The sequence below is a fragment of the Dipodomys spectabilis genome, unplaced genomic scaffold (assembly GCF_019054845.1).
Source record: "Dipodomys spectabilis isolate Male_0828 unplaced genomic scaffold, ASM1905484v1 ptg000118l, whole genome shotgun sequence".
Classification (NCBI taxonomy): domain Eukaryota; kingdom Metazoa; phylum Chordata; class Mammalia; order Rodentia; family Heteromyidae; genus Dipodomys; species Dipodomys spectabilis.
In genome coordinates this window covers 6,009,448-6,025,664 of record NW_024870795.1, presented here as the reverse complement: position 1 = coordinate 6,025,664, position 16,217 = coordinate 6,009,448, and the positions used below count along the sequence as shown (strand labels likewise).

The following is a 16,217-nucleotide window of genomic DNA, read 5'->3' as shown; positions in this document are numbered from 1 at the left end:
GGTAGAGTGTTTGTCTAGCATGCATGAAGCCCACCCTGGGTTCGATTCCTCAGTACCACATACACAGAAAAAGCCAGAAGTGGTACTGTGGCTCAAGTGGTAGAGTGCTAGCCTTGAGCAAAAGAAGCTCAGGAACAGTGCCCAGGCCCTGAGTTTAAGCTCCAGAACTGGCCCAAAAAAAGCCAGAAGTGGGGCTGTGGTTCAAGTGATAGAGTGCCAGCCTTGAGCAAAACAGCTAAGGGACAGTGCCTAGGCCTGGAGTTCAAGCCTCAATAAAGGATGACTCTTGCGAGAGTAGAAAACTTGTTTTCCTGATATGACTCAATCTAGCAAATTCAGGGACTTAGGCTCACCCTATTTCTGTGATGCCCTTTCACTAACTGCCTCTAATAATTAACAGTGGTATACCCCTGACCCTTTCCTTCTCCTCTCCTTCCCTTTCCATACATATGGTCTAAAGAAACAAGAATGCTACAGTGCCATAAGAGCAATACTGCTTTTTCCAGTAGCCTGCACTTTTCAAAGGTGGAGGACTCTGTCCCCATTATAAACATTCTGGGGTGGGACTTGTGTCTCATTTCCAAACAGGTCAAGACAGGGTATGTAAGTTACTCAAGGTCTGAGCTGGTCGTCTGTGCTGAGATTTGTGTGATTCAAGAGGTCAGGTTCTCATCACCAGCACAGGCTGGGGTGAGTCATGGTCAGGCCCAGGCTGTCTGGTGTGTCACTTCAGCCTTTACTTACTCCTTAGCCACCATCCCTGTGTAGGCCCAGGCAGGGATGACTCACTCAGGAAAACAGGAGAGAAGTTGTGACTCTGTATCTGCCTAGGGTACCATTTTGTTAACCTCACTATCCCTGTCATCATTAGCTAAATCATTAGCTGTGTGTTAAGCAGTCTAGCAGCTAATGTGTGCTGGGCCCTGCAATGAACAGCCTGCCCTTAGGCATTCCTATACTCTAGTACCTTTAGCCTAGTGCCAGTGGCTACTTAGGAAGGTGACATCTGAACATAATTAGTCAAAGCTAGCTTGGGCAAGGTCATCTGTGAGCTGCTTCTTCTTCTTCTTCTTCTTCTTCTTTTCTTCTTCTTCTTCTTCTTCTTCTTCTTCTTCTTCTTCTTCTTCTTCTTCTTCTTCTTCTTCTTCCCCTTCCCCTTCCCCTTCCCCTTCCCCTTCCCCTTCCCCTTCCTCCTCCTCCTCCTCCTCCTCCTCCTCCTCCTCCTCCTCCTCCTCCTCCTCCTCCTCCTCCTCCTCCTCCTCCTCCTCCTCCTCCTCCTCCTCCTCCTCCTCCTCCTCCTCCTCCTCCTCCTCCTCCTCCTCCTCCTCCTTCTTCTTCTTCCTTCTTCTTCTTCTTCTTCTTCTTCTTCTTCTTCTTCTTCCTCTTCCTTCTTCTTCTTCTTCTTCTTCCTTCTTCTTCTTCTTCTTCTTCTTCTTCTTCTTCTTCTTCTTCTTCTTCCTCTTCCTTCTTCTTCTTCTTCCTTCTTCTTTTTTGTGGAGGACTGTTGTGGAGCTTGAACTCAGGGCCTGGTCTCTGTCCCTGAGCTTTTTTTGCCCAAGCTGTGCTCTACCACTTTGAGCCACAGCTTCACTTCTGGTAAGGAGAGACTTTAGAATGATTTTTTTTTTTTTTTTTTTTGTCGGTTGTGGGTCTTGAACTCTGTGCCTAGGCACAGTCTCTTAGCTCTTCAGCTCAAGGAGCACACTCTACCACTTGAGCTACAGCACCACTTCTGGTTTTCTGGTAGTTAATTGGAGATAAGAGTCTCACAGACTTTCTTGCCTGGGCTGGCTTTGAACTGAGATCCTCGGATTTCAGCCTCCTGAGTAGCTAGGATTACAGGCGTGAGCCACAGGTGCTCGGCTTTAGAATGAATTATTTTAAAGGAGGACAAGAACTATCCTGACTAGCAGTCTGGGAGAATAACATAGTCCTTATCCTCCTAGTTTCACATTGACCATGAGATCTTTCAGAATCACAAGGGCTAGGCAAAAAAAGAAAAAAAAAAGAATAAACAGGTTAAAAAGAATTTGGTGTGCTGTTGGCTCACACATGTGATTCTAGCTACTAGAGAGGCTGAGATCTGAGGAATCAAGGTTCAAACTCAGCCTGGGCAAGAAAGTTTGTGATACTCTTATCTCCAATAAACTACTCAGAAAAAGCCAGAAGTGGCAAAAGAAGATCAGAGACACCGCATAGGCTCTGAGTTCAAACCCCAGGACTGGAATGAAGAAAAAAACGAGTAAGGGGGATAAAGTCAGTAGATTGGAGAAAGTTGTGCCCTGAAGCCAGCCTATTCTCAGGAGGAGTGGATAAGGAGGAACTGTGTGTTGATGCTAGCAAAAGCTGAGTGTGGACCAAAGTTCAAGGACTCAAGGGAATGAAAAGCTAAACCAAAATTTGGTTAATAAGGATTCTGTTTTGATGGATCATTGAGGACAAGAGGTTCATCTAAGCTTGGGGTCTGTATGGTGGTACACACTTGTCTTCCTACCTATGTAGGAAGAAGCAAAGGAGTCCAAGGACTGGACAAAAGTACCCTACCTGGCAGGGTGCCGTGGCTCATGCTTATAGTCCTAGGTACTCAGGAGGCTGAGATCTGAGGATCACAGTTCAAAGCTAGCCCAGGCAGGAAACTCTGTGAGACTCTTTCTTTTTTTCTTTTTTCTTTTTGGGAGTCATGGGGCTTGAACTCTGGGCCTGGTCACTGTCCCTCAGCTCTTCAGCTCAAGGCTGGCATTCTGCCACTTGAGCCACAGTGCCACTTGCGGCTTTTTTCTGCTTATGTGGTACTGAGGAATCAAACTCAGGGCCTCATGCATACAAGACAAGCACTCTACCACTGAGCCAACTTCCCAGCCCCAAGATTCTTTTTTTTTTGGGGGGGGGGGTCCAGTCGTGGGGCCTGAACTCTGGGCCTGGGCGCTGTCCCTCAGCTCTTCAGCTCAAGGCAGCACTCTACCACTTGAGCCACAGAGCCACTTCTGGCTTTTTTTTCCTGCTTATGTGGTGCTGAGGAATCGAACCCAGGGCCTCAGGCATGCAAGGCAAGCGCTCTACCACTGAGCCACCTTCTCAGCTCCCCAAGACTCTTATCTCCAATAAACCACTAGAAAACCAGAAGTGGAGCTGTGGCTGAAGAAGTAGAATGTTAGCCTTGAGCTGAAGAGCTGAGGGACAGTGCCCAGGCCCAGAGTTCAAGCTCCATGACCAATTAAAAAGAAATGAAAGCACAAATGGCTAGGAGTGTTGCTAGAGCACGTTCAAGGACATGGCACAAACTCCAGTACCCCTCCACACACAAAAAGAAGTTCAGGGCTGGGAAGGTGGCTCAGTGGTAAAGTGCTTGCCTTGCATGCATGAGGTCCTGGGTTCGATTCTTCAGTAAAACATAAGCAGAAAAAAAGCCAGAAATAGCCCTGTAGTTGAAGTGGTAGAACGCCAGCCTTGAGCTGAAGAGCTGAGAGACAGTGCCCAGGCTGAGTTCAGACCCCACAACTGACTAAAAACAAAGCAAAACAACAACAACAAAAAATTCAGCTAAGCTTTTATGAAGGAAGGAATTGGAATTTGGAACCTGTGTTAAACCTGATCACAGGTAAGCTAGAGGCATCCATGAGTCTTACAAGTCAGATGGGGAAGGATGTTTCTATGAAGTAAACTGTGTTTCAGAACATAAGAAGGAATCTTCACTATTTCCAGGATGGTATAGCTCTGGTCATGTTCTACACTGTCAGTTCATATCCTGATAAGAAAGTACAAGAATTTGGAGCCGGGCGCCGGTGGTTCACACCTGTAATCCTAGCTACTCAGGATGCTGAGATCTGAGGATTGAGGTTCAAAGCCAGCCCAGGCAGGGAAGTCCATGAAACTCTTATCTCCAATAAACCACCGGAAAACCAGAAGTGGCACTGTAGTCCAAGTGGTAGTGCTAACCTTGAGCTGAAGAGCTGAGGGACAGTGTTCAGGCCCAGAGTTCAAGCCCCATGACCGACAAAAAAAAAAAAAAAAAGAATTTGGTTTCTGTGTACGTGGTACTGGGGTGTGGACTGCCATTCTAACACTTGACCCACATCTTCACTTCTACTTTCCAGCAGAAGAAAGTAGAAGTAAATGAAGGTGTCTTTGGGTTTGTTCAGACTAGCTTTGAATCTGGATCTACAGGAGTGAGCCACAGGTGCCCAAATTGGCCTTTTTTTTTTTTTGGTCGGTCGTGGGGCCTGAACTCTGGGCCTGGGCGCTGTCCCTCAGCTCTTTAGCTTAAGGCTAGCACTCTACAAATTGAGCTACAGCGCCACTTCCGGCTTTTTTCTTTTTGCTTATGTGGTGCTGAGGAATCGAACCCAGGCTTCATACATGCAAAGCAAGCGCTCTACCACCGAGCCACCTTCCCAGCCCAGGACTGATTTTTTTTTTTGTCTGTCGTGGGGCCTGGGCGTTGTCCCTCAGCTCTTCAGCTCTACACTAGGCACTGTGCCACTTCCAGTTTTCTGAGTGGTTCATTGGAGATAAGAGTCTCAGCTGGGGGCTCGCCTTGAGCTGAAGAGCTGAGGGACAGCGCCTAGGCCCAGAGTTCAAGCCCCACAACCGACAAAAAAAAAAAAAAAGAGTCTCAGCTGGGGGGCTGGGAAGGTGGCTCAGTGGTAGAGTGCTTGTCTTGCAGGCATGAGGCCCTTGGTTTGATTCCTCAGCACCACATAAGCAAAAAGAAAAAAAGCCAGAAGTAGTGCTGTGGCTCAAGTGGTAGAGCACTAGCGTTGAGCTGAAGAGCTGAGGGACAGCACCCAGGCCCAGAGTTCAGGCCCCACAACCAGACCCAAAAAAAAAAAAAAAAAGGCTCAGCTGGGTGCCTGTGGCTCACACCTCTAATCCTAGCTACTCAGGAGGCTGAGATCTGAGGATCTCGGTTCAAAGCCAGCCCAGGAAGGAAAGTCTGTGAGACTTTTATCTCCAATAAACCACTAGAAAACTGGAAGTGGAGCTGTGGCTCAAGTAGTAGAGTGCTTGCCTTGAGCTGTATAGCGCCCAAACCCAGAGTTCAAGACCCATGACTGACATCGCCCCCCCCCCCGCCCCGCCCCCCCCCGCAAAAAAAAAAAAAAAAAAAGAGTCTTAGGGCCTTTCCTGCCTGGGCTGGCTTTGAACTGTGATCCTCAGATCTCAGCCTCCCGAGTAGCTAAGATTACAGGTGTGAGCCCCCGGTACCTGGCTAGGAGGACTGATTTTTAAGAGACCATTAACAACTAGTGTGTGTGTGTGCTGGTCATGGGGGCTAAGGCACTGCCCCTGACCTCTTTTGCTCAATGCTAGCACTTTACCACTCTGAACCACAGCTCCACTCTGGTTTTTGAGTGGTTAGTTGGAGATAAAAGTCTCACAGGCACAGCCCGGCGCCGGTGGCTCACACCTGTAATCCTAGCTACTCAGGAGGCTGAGATCTGAGGCTCAAGGTTCAAAGCCAGCCCGGGCAGAAAAGGCCATGAGACTGCTATCTCCAATAAGCCATCAGAAAACCAGAAGTGGCGCAGTGGCTCAGTGGTAGAGCGCTCGCCTTGAGCTGAAGAACGCAGGGACAGCGCCCAGGCCCAGAGTCCAGAACCCATGACCGACAAAAACAAAAACAACAAAAGCCCTGTGGAGTTCCGGAAGCTGAGACCTGAGGGTTCGAGGCCGGTCCCGGCAGTAATTAACCACCAAAAAGCCGGAAGTAGAGCTGTGGCTCAAGTGGAAGAGCGCTAGTCTGGGGCACAGGGAGGCTCCAGGGCCGCCCCGCCCCCTCCAAATGGAGGCCAGAACGGCGCGCGGTGTTCTCGCGAGAGCGCCAGCAGATCACATGATCGTCCATGATGGCGACGCCCAGCGAGGTGGAGGAAGAGGCTACGGTTTACCTAGTCGTGACGGGCATCCCCTCCGCATTACGATCGGCTCAACTACGGAGCTACTTCAGCCAGTTCCGAGAGCAGCGCGGCGCGGGCTTCCTCTGCTTCCACTACCGGCACCGGCCCGAGGGGGCCCCTGCCCAGGCCTCTGAGGCGGGCCTCCCTTCCAGCGACCCCGCCGCCGAGAGCCAGGACCTCGCCCAGACCACGGCCGCCGCTCCGCGCGCGCGCTCCGCGCGGAACTCTGCCCGCGGCCAGACCCGCACCTGCTGCTGCGTCATCTCTGTACGGGGACTGGCCCTGGCCCGGAAGCTTGTTCGCATGTACTCAGGCCGCCGGTGGCTAGATTCTCAAGGGACTTGGCTTCCTGGACGCTGTCACATCCACAGACTTAGGCTACCCACTGAGGCATCAGGTATGAGGAAATAAAGATAACGAGCTGGGCCTAAGGGCCCCGGGACAGTGGCACTCTTCCTGAAAAAAGTCAGGCCTCTGGTTATGACTTTGCAAGCTTCGATCGTTTGTGGACTGAGTTTCAGGTTCAACTAGTACTTCCGTTTATTTCTGGGTGGAGGGAGACCTAGTCAGATAATCTTTCGTTATCCAATTTACTTGAACCCTTCAGAGACCCTTTTCTCTGAGGAGACGATTTTTTGCACTGACACAGAAGGAAAAAAAGGAAATTAGTGTTTCTATTAGCCTAAAATGAACATCAGAGAGACCAACACTCAAGAAAGAGTTTAGGAGTGAAAAAAAAGATTTCATTTGCCTTGGGGATACATGTGCCATGGTGGACCATAGAGGAGGCCTAAGTGTATCCAGGGAGGTAAAGTAAGGCAGGAACTTTAAGAGACAAAATGAAATTTGAATAAGTTGTTTGGAAACACTTACTCTTGACTACAAGGATCAATAACAAGGGTGGCATAGGTTCAAGGTTGAACAGGCAGTTGCTGGGCAAGTGAACTCATAAAAGTAGTTTTTGTACAAGGTTGTGGTTGCATTTATGCAAGCTTGTGGTTTGGAGCAGTCTTTGGGATAATGATTTTTGGATTTGTTGTTGTTTGTGTGGGGGTGTGTTTGTGTGTGTGTACTGGTCCTAGGACTTTAACTCAAAGACTGGGCATTATCCCTGATCTTTTTTGCTAAAGAGCAGTACCCAGGCCCTGAGTTCAAACCCCAGTATTGACGCATACACACATACGTGCATGCGCGCACACACACACACACACACACACACACACACACACACACACACACACACACACACACACACACACACACACACACACACACACACACACACACACACACACACCCCAGCAGGAGCCAAATCAAGAAGAAATTTGTGTGCTCAGCCACAGTGGTGATCAATGGCATGTAATTGCCAGGGGGCTCTGACAGGAAGAGAGGAGGGACTCTGGAGAAGTTATAATATTAGGACAACAGCTTTAAACTATGATTTCTGGCCCAAAGTGTTACTTCCAGTTTTGGTTTTCAAAACCCATTCTTCTCTCTTCTTCCTAAGGTTTGGACTCCTTTCCCTTTAAATCCAGGAAGGAACTGCAGAGTCGGAAAGCTGAGAATGAAGCCTTCTCTCTCACTGACCTTAGACAACTCCCGGAGCTGAACCCACCAGTGCTGATGCCCAATGGGAATGTGGGGACTCCCTTGAGGGTCTTTTTAGAATTGATTCGGGCCTGCCGCCTACCACCACGAATTATCACCCAGCTGCAGCTCCAGTTCCCCAAGACAGGCTCTTCCCGGCGATATGGCAATGTGCCCTTCACGTATGAGGAATCTGAGACAGTGGAACAGGAAGAGCATGTGTACACAGCAGAGGGCGAGGAAATACCCCAGGGGACCTGCTTGATAGATGCACCAGCTAGTGTCAGTGAAGAGACTGCGGATGAAGGAGAAAGAGAGGAGAAAGAAGAGTCTCACTCAGATGATGTGAGTATAGTGCACCATCCTGTCCTTCCTGGCAGCTTAAAGAGGGTATTAATAATACTCTCTTCCATTGTATATTAAGAGATTTCTTAGTCTGAGCGCCTCAGGAGGGCTTCAGGGAGCAGGAGAACTGCCTGATACTGAATGTAAAACTGTATTTGCATGTGCATTTCTTCTTCTTCTTCTTCTTCTTCTTCTTCTTCTTTTTTGGAGGAGAAGGCAGGAAGGGGGAAAAATCCAGAGTTTTTAGCAGAAGATTCTATAGTAGAACCTCTTTTCATTTACTCAGAAAGGATGGGAAGAGGGGATATAGGGTTCCTTTTCTTTTCTTTTTTTTTGGTTGTGGGGCTTGAACTTTGGTCCTGGGTGCTGTCCCTCAGCTCTTCTGTTTATGTGGTGCTGAGGAATTGAACCCAGGGCCTCATACATGCAAGGCAAGCACTCTACCACTGAGTCCCTTTCCCAGCCCTAAGGGTTCCTTTTCATAGATGAAAACATAATGACCAAGAGTTGTACAGGCTGGGTGCTACTGGCTCCTGCCTATAATGTTAGCTACTTAAGAGGCTGTGGATCCCAGTTTGAAGCCAAACCAGGCAGACAAATCAAAGAGGATCTTATTTCTAATTAACCAGCAAAAAAGCCAGAAGTAGAGGTGTGGCTCAAGTGATAGAGCTCCTTACTTGAGTAAAAAAGCCAAGTAAGGATACAAGGCCCTGAGTTCAAGCCCTAGTTCCAGCGCACGTATGCGTACACACACCCACACACAAAGAGCTGTGGGCCAGGAGCCAGTGGTTCATACTTGTCCCTAGCTATTCAAGAGGCTGAGATCTGAGGATTGTAATTTGAAGCTAGCCTGGGAAAGAAAGTCTGTAAGATCCTATCTGTAATTAACCTCCAAAAAGCTGGAAGTAGACCTCTGGTTCAAGTGATAGAGCATTAGCCTTGAGCAAAAAATCTCAAGGATAGTACCCAGGTCCTGAGTTCAAGCCCTAGGATTGGTACAAAGAGTGAGAAAAAGGTTACACAGCAATTTGTCTAAGATCATCTAAGAAAGTAGAGACATGGAACCCAGTTCCCAACCGCTTCTCCAATGCAATTTCATCCTGTGCCTAGCAGCAGTCTCCTCAGAATTCCAGCCTTGATTCAATGGATTGAACACCAGCCTCCAGTCTTGACATTGTTAGTGTAATAGACATTTTGTAGACTCCTTTCTCCAGATGTGGTTGTTCATCCATAAAAACAAGGAAGGTGGAAGCGAGGTGCTGGTAGTTCACACCTGTAATCCTAGCTACTTAGGAGGCTGAGATATCAAGATGGCTGTTCAAAGCCAGCTTGGCCAGGAAAGTCTGTAAGATTCTTATCCTCCAATTAAGCACCAGAAACCTGGAAGTGGAGCTGTGGCGCAAAGTGGTAGAGTGCTAGCCTTGAGCAAAAGGAGCTCAGGCACAGTGCCCAAGCCCAACAAAAAAATTTTAAAAGGAAGGTAGAATTTGTTAGGAAAACTGTTTTGCTTGTTTTGGTTTTATTTGTACTCTGGGTCAAAAGCAAGGTACCCCCCATGGACTGAGAATCTGGCTTAGTGGTGAAGTGCTTGCCTAGCATTCATGAGGCCCTGGGTTTAATTCCTCAGTACCATATAAACAGAAAAAACCAGAAGTGGTGCTGTAGCTTAAGTGGTAGAGTGCTAGCCTTGAGCAAAAGAAACTCAGGGACAGTGTCCAGGCCCTGAGTTCAAGTCCCAGGACTGGCAAAAAAAAAAAAAAGTAAGGCACTCATGCTTCAAAGCACCCAGCTTAGCATTGCTCCAATATCAGCTCACAACCTTAGTGTGTCATTGTTCTATGTTTTTGTTTTGTTTTTGTCAGTCATGGGGCCTGAACTCTGAGCCTGGGTGCTGTCCCTCAGCTCTTCAGCTCAAGGTTAGTGCTATACCACTTGAGCCACAGCGCTACTTCCGGCTTTTTCTGCTTATGTGGTGCTGAGGAATCAAACCCAGGGCCTCATGCCTGCGACTGAGCCACCTTCCCAGCCCCATTGTGGCACTCTTCTGACTTGTTTTACAGTGTTGATTCTAGTGATGTGCTGTAGTTTGACCAGGACAGGGGCTTATCCTGCATTCTGCAAGCCTAGTCAGTGCTTGTACACGAGGGACTAGTGCATAATTCCAAAGATATTCTACAATCCATTTACTTGCCTTCAGAGAGCTTACAATCTTGGAGAGAACCAGCATCTGGAAAGGCCACACTGGATTTGTATTCTGGCTCTGCTATACTCTTAGTGTATTATTATAGGAAAATCACTTTACTCTTCTGAGCCTAGGTTTCCTCATCTGGAGAATGGGAATAATAAAGTTAGCTCACAAGGTCACTGGGATGATGAATGGAATTGAGTTACAGAAAGGGTCTGAGCCAGGCATCGGTGGCTCATGCCTGTAATCCTAGCCACTCAGGAGGCTGAGATCTGAAGATCACGGTTCAAAGCCCAGCCTGGGCAGGAAAATCTATGAGACTCTTATCTCCAATAAATCACCAGAAAACCAGAAATGGTGCTGTGGCTCAAGTGGTATAGCACTAGCCTTGAGCCGAAGAGCTGAAGGACAGAGTCCAGGCCCAGAGTTCAAGCCCCACGACCTACAAAAAAAGAAAAAAGAGAAAAAGAAAGAGTCTGACACACAGGCAATGCTAGTGTGTTAGTTCTTGTCCTTTCTTTGTAATATATAAAGGCCTAACGTGTGCTCAGAGACCATGAGAGTGCATGAGCCTAAGTGGGAGGGTTTCATGTGAGCTGCAGGAGGAAGATTTAACCAAGTGAAGAAGCAAAGGATGTGGGAGGAAGGCACAAAGTTCATGCAGGGAAACTAACACACGTCAAAAGCAGAGCTAAGAGCGATCAGCCTTGAGGGTGGGGGCCAGAGAGAAGCACATGTTGAGAAGTGTAAAGGGTGTGTTGAGTAAGGTTCTCAGGTTTACATATGCACTATTTCTAGAGAAACCTGAAGGCATGGGGTTGAGAGCCCTATCTCATCCTCCTGTGCTTCTAAGCCTTGAAATCAGGAAGCTGGATAAACAGGTCCCCTTTCCACACTTCTCCCAGGATGATGACCGGGGTGAGGAGTGGGAGCGGCACGAAGCACTGCATGATGACGTGACCAGGCAGGAGCGGACCACCGAGCGGCTCTTTGAAGAGGAGATTGAGCTTAAGTGGGAGAAGGGAGGCTCTGGCCTGGTGTTCTACACTGATGCCCAGTTCTGGCAAGAGGAAGAAGGAGGTAAGGCTCTGGGTTGTTCAGCTATCTCTTATTGTAACAAATACTTGAGATAAATGAACTTCTAAAGAGAAGAGGTTTAAGCCAAACCAGTAATCCCAGCACTTGGGAGGTGGAGGCAGAATGAATGATAGTTTAAGACCAGCCTGCTACAAAAGGAGACTCCGTCTCAAGAAAAAGAAAAGAAAAGAATAAAGGAAACCAGATGCCAGTGCCTCACAATTGTAATTCTAGCTACTCAGGAGACAGATCCGAGGATCAGGGTTTGAAGTCAACCTAGCAGGAAAGTCCATGAGACTTTTATCTCCAATTAACCACCAAAAAGCTGGAAGTGTAGCTGTGGCTTAATTGGTAAAATGCCAGTCTTGAGTGGAAAAGCTAAGAGACATTGCCCATAACCTGAGTTCAAGCCTCAGGACTGAGAAGGAAGGACAAAAGGAATGTAGGAAGGAAAAAAGTAGAAAGGAAAAAAGGTAGGAAGGAAGGAAAGCAGTTAGGCAGGCAAGGAAGGAAGGAAGGCAAGAAAGAAGGAAGGAAGGGAAATGGTGCTGTGGCTCAAGTGGTAGAGTGCTAGCCTTGAGCTGAAGAGCTCAGGAACAGCGCCCAGGCCCAGAGTTCAAGCCCCACAACTGACCAAAAAAAAAAAGAAGAAGAAGAGAAGAAGCTGGGCACGGGTGCCTCATGCCTGTAATCCTAGCTACTTAGCTAGGAGGCTGAGATCTGAGGATCATGGTTCAAAGCCAGCCCAGGCCAGGTGCCAGTGGCTCAGGCCTGTAATCCTATCTACTCTGGAAGCTGAGATCTGAGGAACACGGTTCAAAGCCAGCCTGGGCAGGAAAGTCCGTGAGACTCTTATCTCCAATAAACCATTCAGAAAACTGGAAGTGGTGCTGTGGCTGAAGTGGTAGAGTTTTAGCCTTGAGCTGAACAGCTCAAGGACAGCACCCAGGCCCAGAGTTCAAGGCCCATGACTGACCAAAAAGAAGAAAAAGAAAAGAAAGAAAGAAGGAAGGAAAAAAGGGAGGTTGCTACAAGTGTGACTCAAGTGGTAGTACTCTTGCCCAGCAAATAGGAAGCCCTAAGTTCAATCCCTACCCCTTAACTGCTGCCCAAAAGCCTTTGTCCAGGGCATGGTGAGAGTGGCAGAGCATGTGCCTAGCATGTGAGAAGCTCTGAGCTCATTCCCCAGCTCCTTAGGGAAAAGAAGAAAAGAGAGAGAAAAAAAGATTTATTTGGGCAAATAGTTTAAGAAATCTCAGTCCATGGTCAGCCCAGTTTTGTTTTGTTTTTGGTGCGCAGGCTGGCTTTGAACAGTAATTTTCAGAGCTCAGCTAGGATAACAAAAGTGAGCCACCAATGCATGCCCAGTTGTTTTGGGGCTTATGATGAGGTAGCACATTGTGGTAAGAGCTCAGGAAACCAATTTACCTTGTTGATAAGAGACAGAGAGGAGGGTCTAGGAAGGTGGCTCAGTGGTAGAGTGCTTGCCTTGCATGCATGAGGCCCTGTTCCATTCCTCAGCTCCACATAAGCAGAAAAAGCCCAAAGTGGTGCTGTGGCTCAAGTGGTAGTATGCTAGCCTTGAGCTGAAGAGCTGAGGGACAGTGCCCAGGCCCAGAGTTCAGGCCCACGACCGGCAGATAAAAGGAAAAAGAGAAATAGGGAGGAAAAGACCAAAGTCCTACAGACCCTTTTAAGGGCATGTCTCCAGTATCCTAAAACCTCCCACTAGGCCCACTTCATTTCTCTCACCTCTCAGCTGTGCCATGCTAGGACTGAGCCTTTAACGTATGGGAGTCTGGGGGCTGTTTTAATGTGCAAATTAAAGCGGGCTGGGATCAAGGTTAGGACAGGGATGATCCCTATTGCATTATCTCTGGGTTTTCTACTCTACTCAGTTTATTTCCTGATAATGAGTCCAAATAGAAAGCTAGGAAAGCTGGAAGATGGTAGTTCATTCCTGTAATCTTAGCTATTCAGGAGGCTGAGACCTAGAGGACCATTGTTTGAAGCCAGCCCAAGCAGAAAAGTCCAAGAGACTCCTATTTCCACTAAAAGCCAGGCTGAATACATGGCTATAGTGGTGGAATGCCAGCAGAACAAGCAAGCTGAGAAGTTTGAAGCCCTGAGTTCAAACTCTAGTACCACCAGAAAAAGTAAATAAATAAAGCTAGGGAAGGCTTGCCTTTATTGTATATGAGACACCACTGATCCTACTACATAATAAGGAATCAGTAAGATGGACAGAAAAGCCATATCTGCACTCTAATTCTAAATAATCCCAGAGAACACTTGAAAATACAAATCAAAACACCAGGTTCTATACATAGTGTCTAACTCTACATTTCACTCTCAACAGAACTCTGAGTCCTTAACCCACTCTGCAATATGTTTATATCCTGCAGACTTTGATGAGCAGACAGCTGATGACTGGGATGTGGATATGAGCATATACTACGACAGAGGTACTGGACTGGGGTAGAACTGGTATACTGCCCTATGAGGACACTTTGCCAGATAGGCTTATCAGAGGCCAAAAGAGGACCAGTTCCTGGGCTGGGAAGGTGGCTCAGTGGTAGAGTGCTTGCCTTGCATGCATGAGGCCCTGGGTTCAATTCCTCAGCACCACATAAGCAAAAAAAAAAAAAAAGCTGGAAGTGGCGCTGTGGCTCAAGTGGTAGAGTGCTAGCCTTGAGCTGAAGAGCTGAGGGACAGCACCCAGGCCCAGAGTTCAAGCCCCATGACCGGACCCAAAAAAAAAAAAAAAAAGAGGACCAGTTCCTTTGGGTGGCCCTCTGTACAGATTAGTGTTAAGACCCCCGCAAATGACAAAATCTTCAAAACAATCATGTCACTTATATAAAATGGTATGGCATTTGTTTACAACTTACATGTGTGCGCCTACATACTTTAAATCACCTCTCTTGAAGAAAAACCATTTCTAGATGTCTTACAACACCTAATATAATGGAAATGCGATTGTAAAGGGTGTACATGAAGTCTGTCCACATTCGGTACAGATGAACTTGTTTCCTGAATATTTTCAGTGTATAACTGGTTAAATCTTCTGATACAGAACATACAGACGCAGAGGGCCAGCTATACTCATGGTCTTTTGTTGACTTCATCAAGTGCTGATTGTAGACAGAGCCTTTGTCCTTTCTTGGTGAGAAAGGTCATGTCAGGACAGCCCTGAGGAGGCTCAGATTTGATGGGCAAGCTCTTTCTGGTCAGAACTTTGTTCTAGAGTGAAAACTAACCTGGGGCTATTGAGAGACCTAGATTCTAATTTCATTTTGTTATGTATTGGCTCTGATTTTTCTGTATAACAAGCTCCTCATTGTAGATGGGCGTGGTTATAGTTCCTATTATTGGTGAGCTTCCAGTCTGATGAGAGAGATAATAGGAACTATGAAATGAATCAATAAATCTTTGAGGGAATTCTAGAGTCCTGGTCCTTCCCCTTTCTGCTGAGAAGGTACCTTTCCATAAAGTGGATTTCTGGCCCCTCAGATGGTGGAGACAAGGATGCTCGAGACTCTGTGCAAATGCGTTTAGAACAGAGACTTCGTGATGGTCAGGAAGATGGGTCTTTGACCAGCGGCCAGGTGGGCACCTTTGAACGCCACACCAAGGTGAGTAAGCCTTGTGTCCAGCCAGTATGTTTTCCTTCTTTACCACCATTCTTTCTCCTCCCATCCCCATTTCCTCTGCCAAGGTCTCTCTGTGTATCCCAGACTAATTTTGAACTAGCAACCCTTCTTCTGCCTTTGCCTCCTAAGTGCTGAGATTACAGGTATACACCACTGTACCCAGCTTGAACCCCATTTTTTAATCTTGTTCCTTTGCAGGGCATTGGCCGGAGGGTGATGGAGCGCCAAGGCTGGGCTGAGGGTCAGGGCCTGGGCAGCACATGTTCTGGGGTGCCTGAGGCTCTGGATGGTGATGGCCAGCACCCTAGATGCAAGCGTGGACTAGGGTGAGTATGGCTGAGGATTTCCTCTGGGACACTAGCTAGCCTTTAAGCTGTGTCTTCCTGGTTTCCTTCTTCCCATTGGTTTTGGGATGAATGCTCTTAAGGGTAAGCTTCAAAGCAAAATTAGAAGGAAAACATGAATCTGGCACTAACTATTGCTTTTTGTTTTGGACCAAAACAAAAGCCTTAACAGGGTCTCCCAAGAGAGTCATTCACTCAATCTGAGTTTGAACTCAATAACTGTCAGGGAAAATGTAGTGATGGAATGAACATTCTGAGGTCCCTGTTTGTGGTAGATTGTCAATGGACATATCCAGATTTCAAGTTCTACCTTTAGGGGCTTGGGGTGGCTTTCTGGTAGGTGCTGGCCTAATATACAGAAGACCTTAGGTTCGATCTCAGCATCTCATGCAAAAGCAAAACAGAAACCCACAGTTCTGTATTTTAGGACAAATTGGATAGGTAGTAGCTATCTCCCTGCCTTTTCCCAACCTCTTTACTCCAGTTTCCTCTCATTGAAAGCCCTTTTTAAATCCAGATACCATGGAGAGAAGCTCCAACCATTTGGGCAACTGAAGAGGTCTCGTGGAACTGGTTTGGGACTCATTTCCACCATCTATGATGAGCCTCTACCCCAGGACCAGAAGGAGTCGCTGCTGCGCCGCCAGCCACCCACCAGCATGAAGTTTCGGACAGACATGGCCTTTGTGAGGGGTTCCAGTTGTGCCTCGGACAGCCCCTGGGAGCCTGAGTGAGAGTTGAGGGCTTCCTTGGTTAGGACCTTTGGTAGTTGAAGCGTGGGGCCCTTTACCTGGGCCTTCACTTTCAATGAAGCACAAAGGATTCTGGAAGCAGCAATCTGTGCCACTGAAACTTGGTGCTCAGTTCTCTACCTCAAGGACATTAAAAAAGCAAAAACAACCCCCAAAAGTTGTCTCTCCTCTTGGAGATAAGGGTTTGTTTAATGGCTGCTCCTTGGTCTCCTAATTCTAGTTTGTTTGGGCTTGCCCCAGAGCCTGCGAAAGCCGGACTGTCAGAGGTCACAAGCATGACTTCCTTGCAGGCCAGGAAAGCCAGAAAAGGGAAAGGACAAGGAGAGGCTTCGTGCTGGCCTGCAGTCTCCCCCAGCTCACATCGCCTCTCCCCTCAC

The 16,217-nt window shown here is 47.6% G+C and overlaps 1 protein-coding gene across 1 annotated transcript; it reads left to right on the top strand.

The window, feature by feature from the left end:
* Positions 1-5,846: 5,846 nt before the first annotated feature.
* Gpatch3 (G-patch domain containing 3) lies at positions 5,847-16,041 on the top strand. The gene is made up of 7 exons (XM_042688616.1): positions 5,847-6,294; positions 7,405-7,829; positions 10,920-11,094; positions 13,497-13,556; positions 14,605-14,726; positions 14,943-15,070; positions 15,606-16,041. Exons 1-7 carry the CDS (start codon positions 5,847-5,849, stop codon positions 15,820-15,822), a joined length of 1,575 nt encoding a protein of 524 aa, XP_042544550.1. The 3' UTR covers positions 15,823-16,041.
* Positions 16,042-16,217: the final 176 nt, after the last annotated feature.

Bases quoted from the DNA above. Each gene is read 5' to 3' on its own strand.
- Gpatch3 (XM_042688616.1), top strand. From the start codon at position 5,847: ATGGCGACGCCCAGCGAGGTGGAGGAAGAGGCTACGGTTTACCTAGTC. The intron at 11,095-13,496 runs GTAAGGCTCTGG...TATATCCTGCAG, and splicing joins CTGGCAAGAGGAAGAAGGAG to ACTTTGATGAGCAGACAGCT. The intron at 14,727-14,942 runs GTGAGTAAGCCT...GTTCCTTTGCAG, and splicing joins CCTTTGAACGCCACACCAAG to GGCATTGGCCGGAGGGTGAT.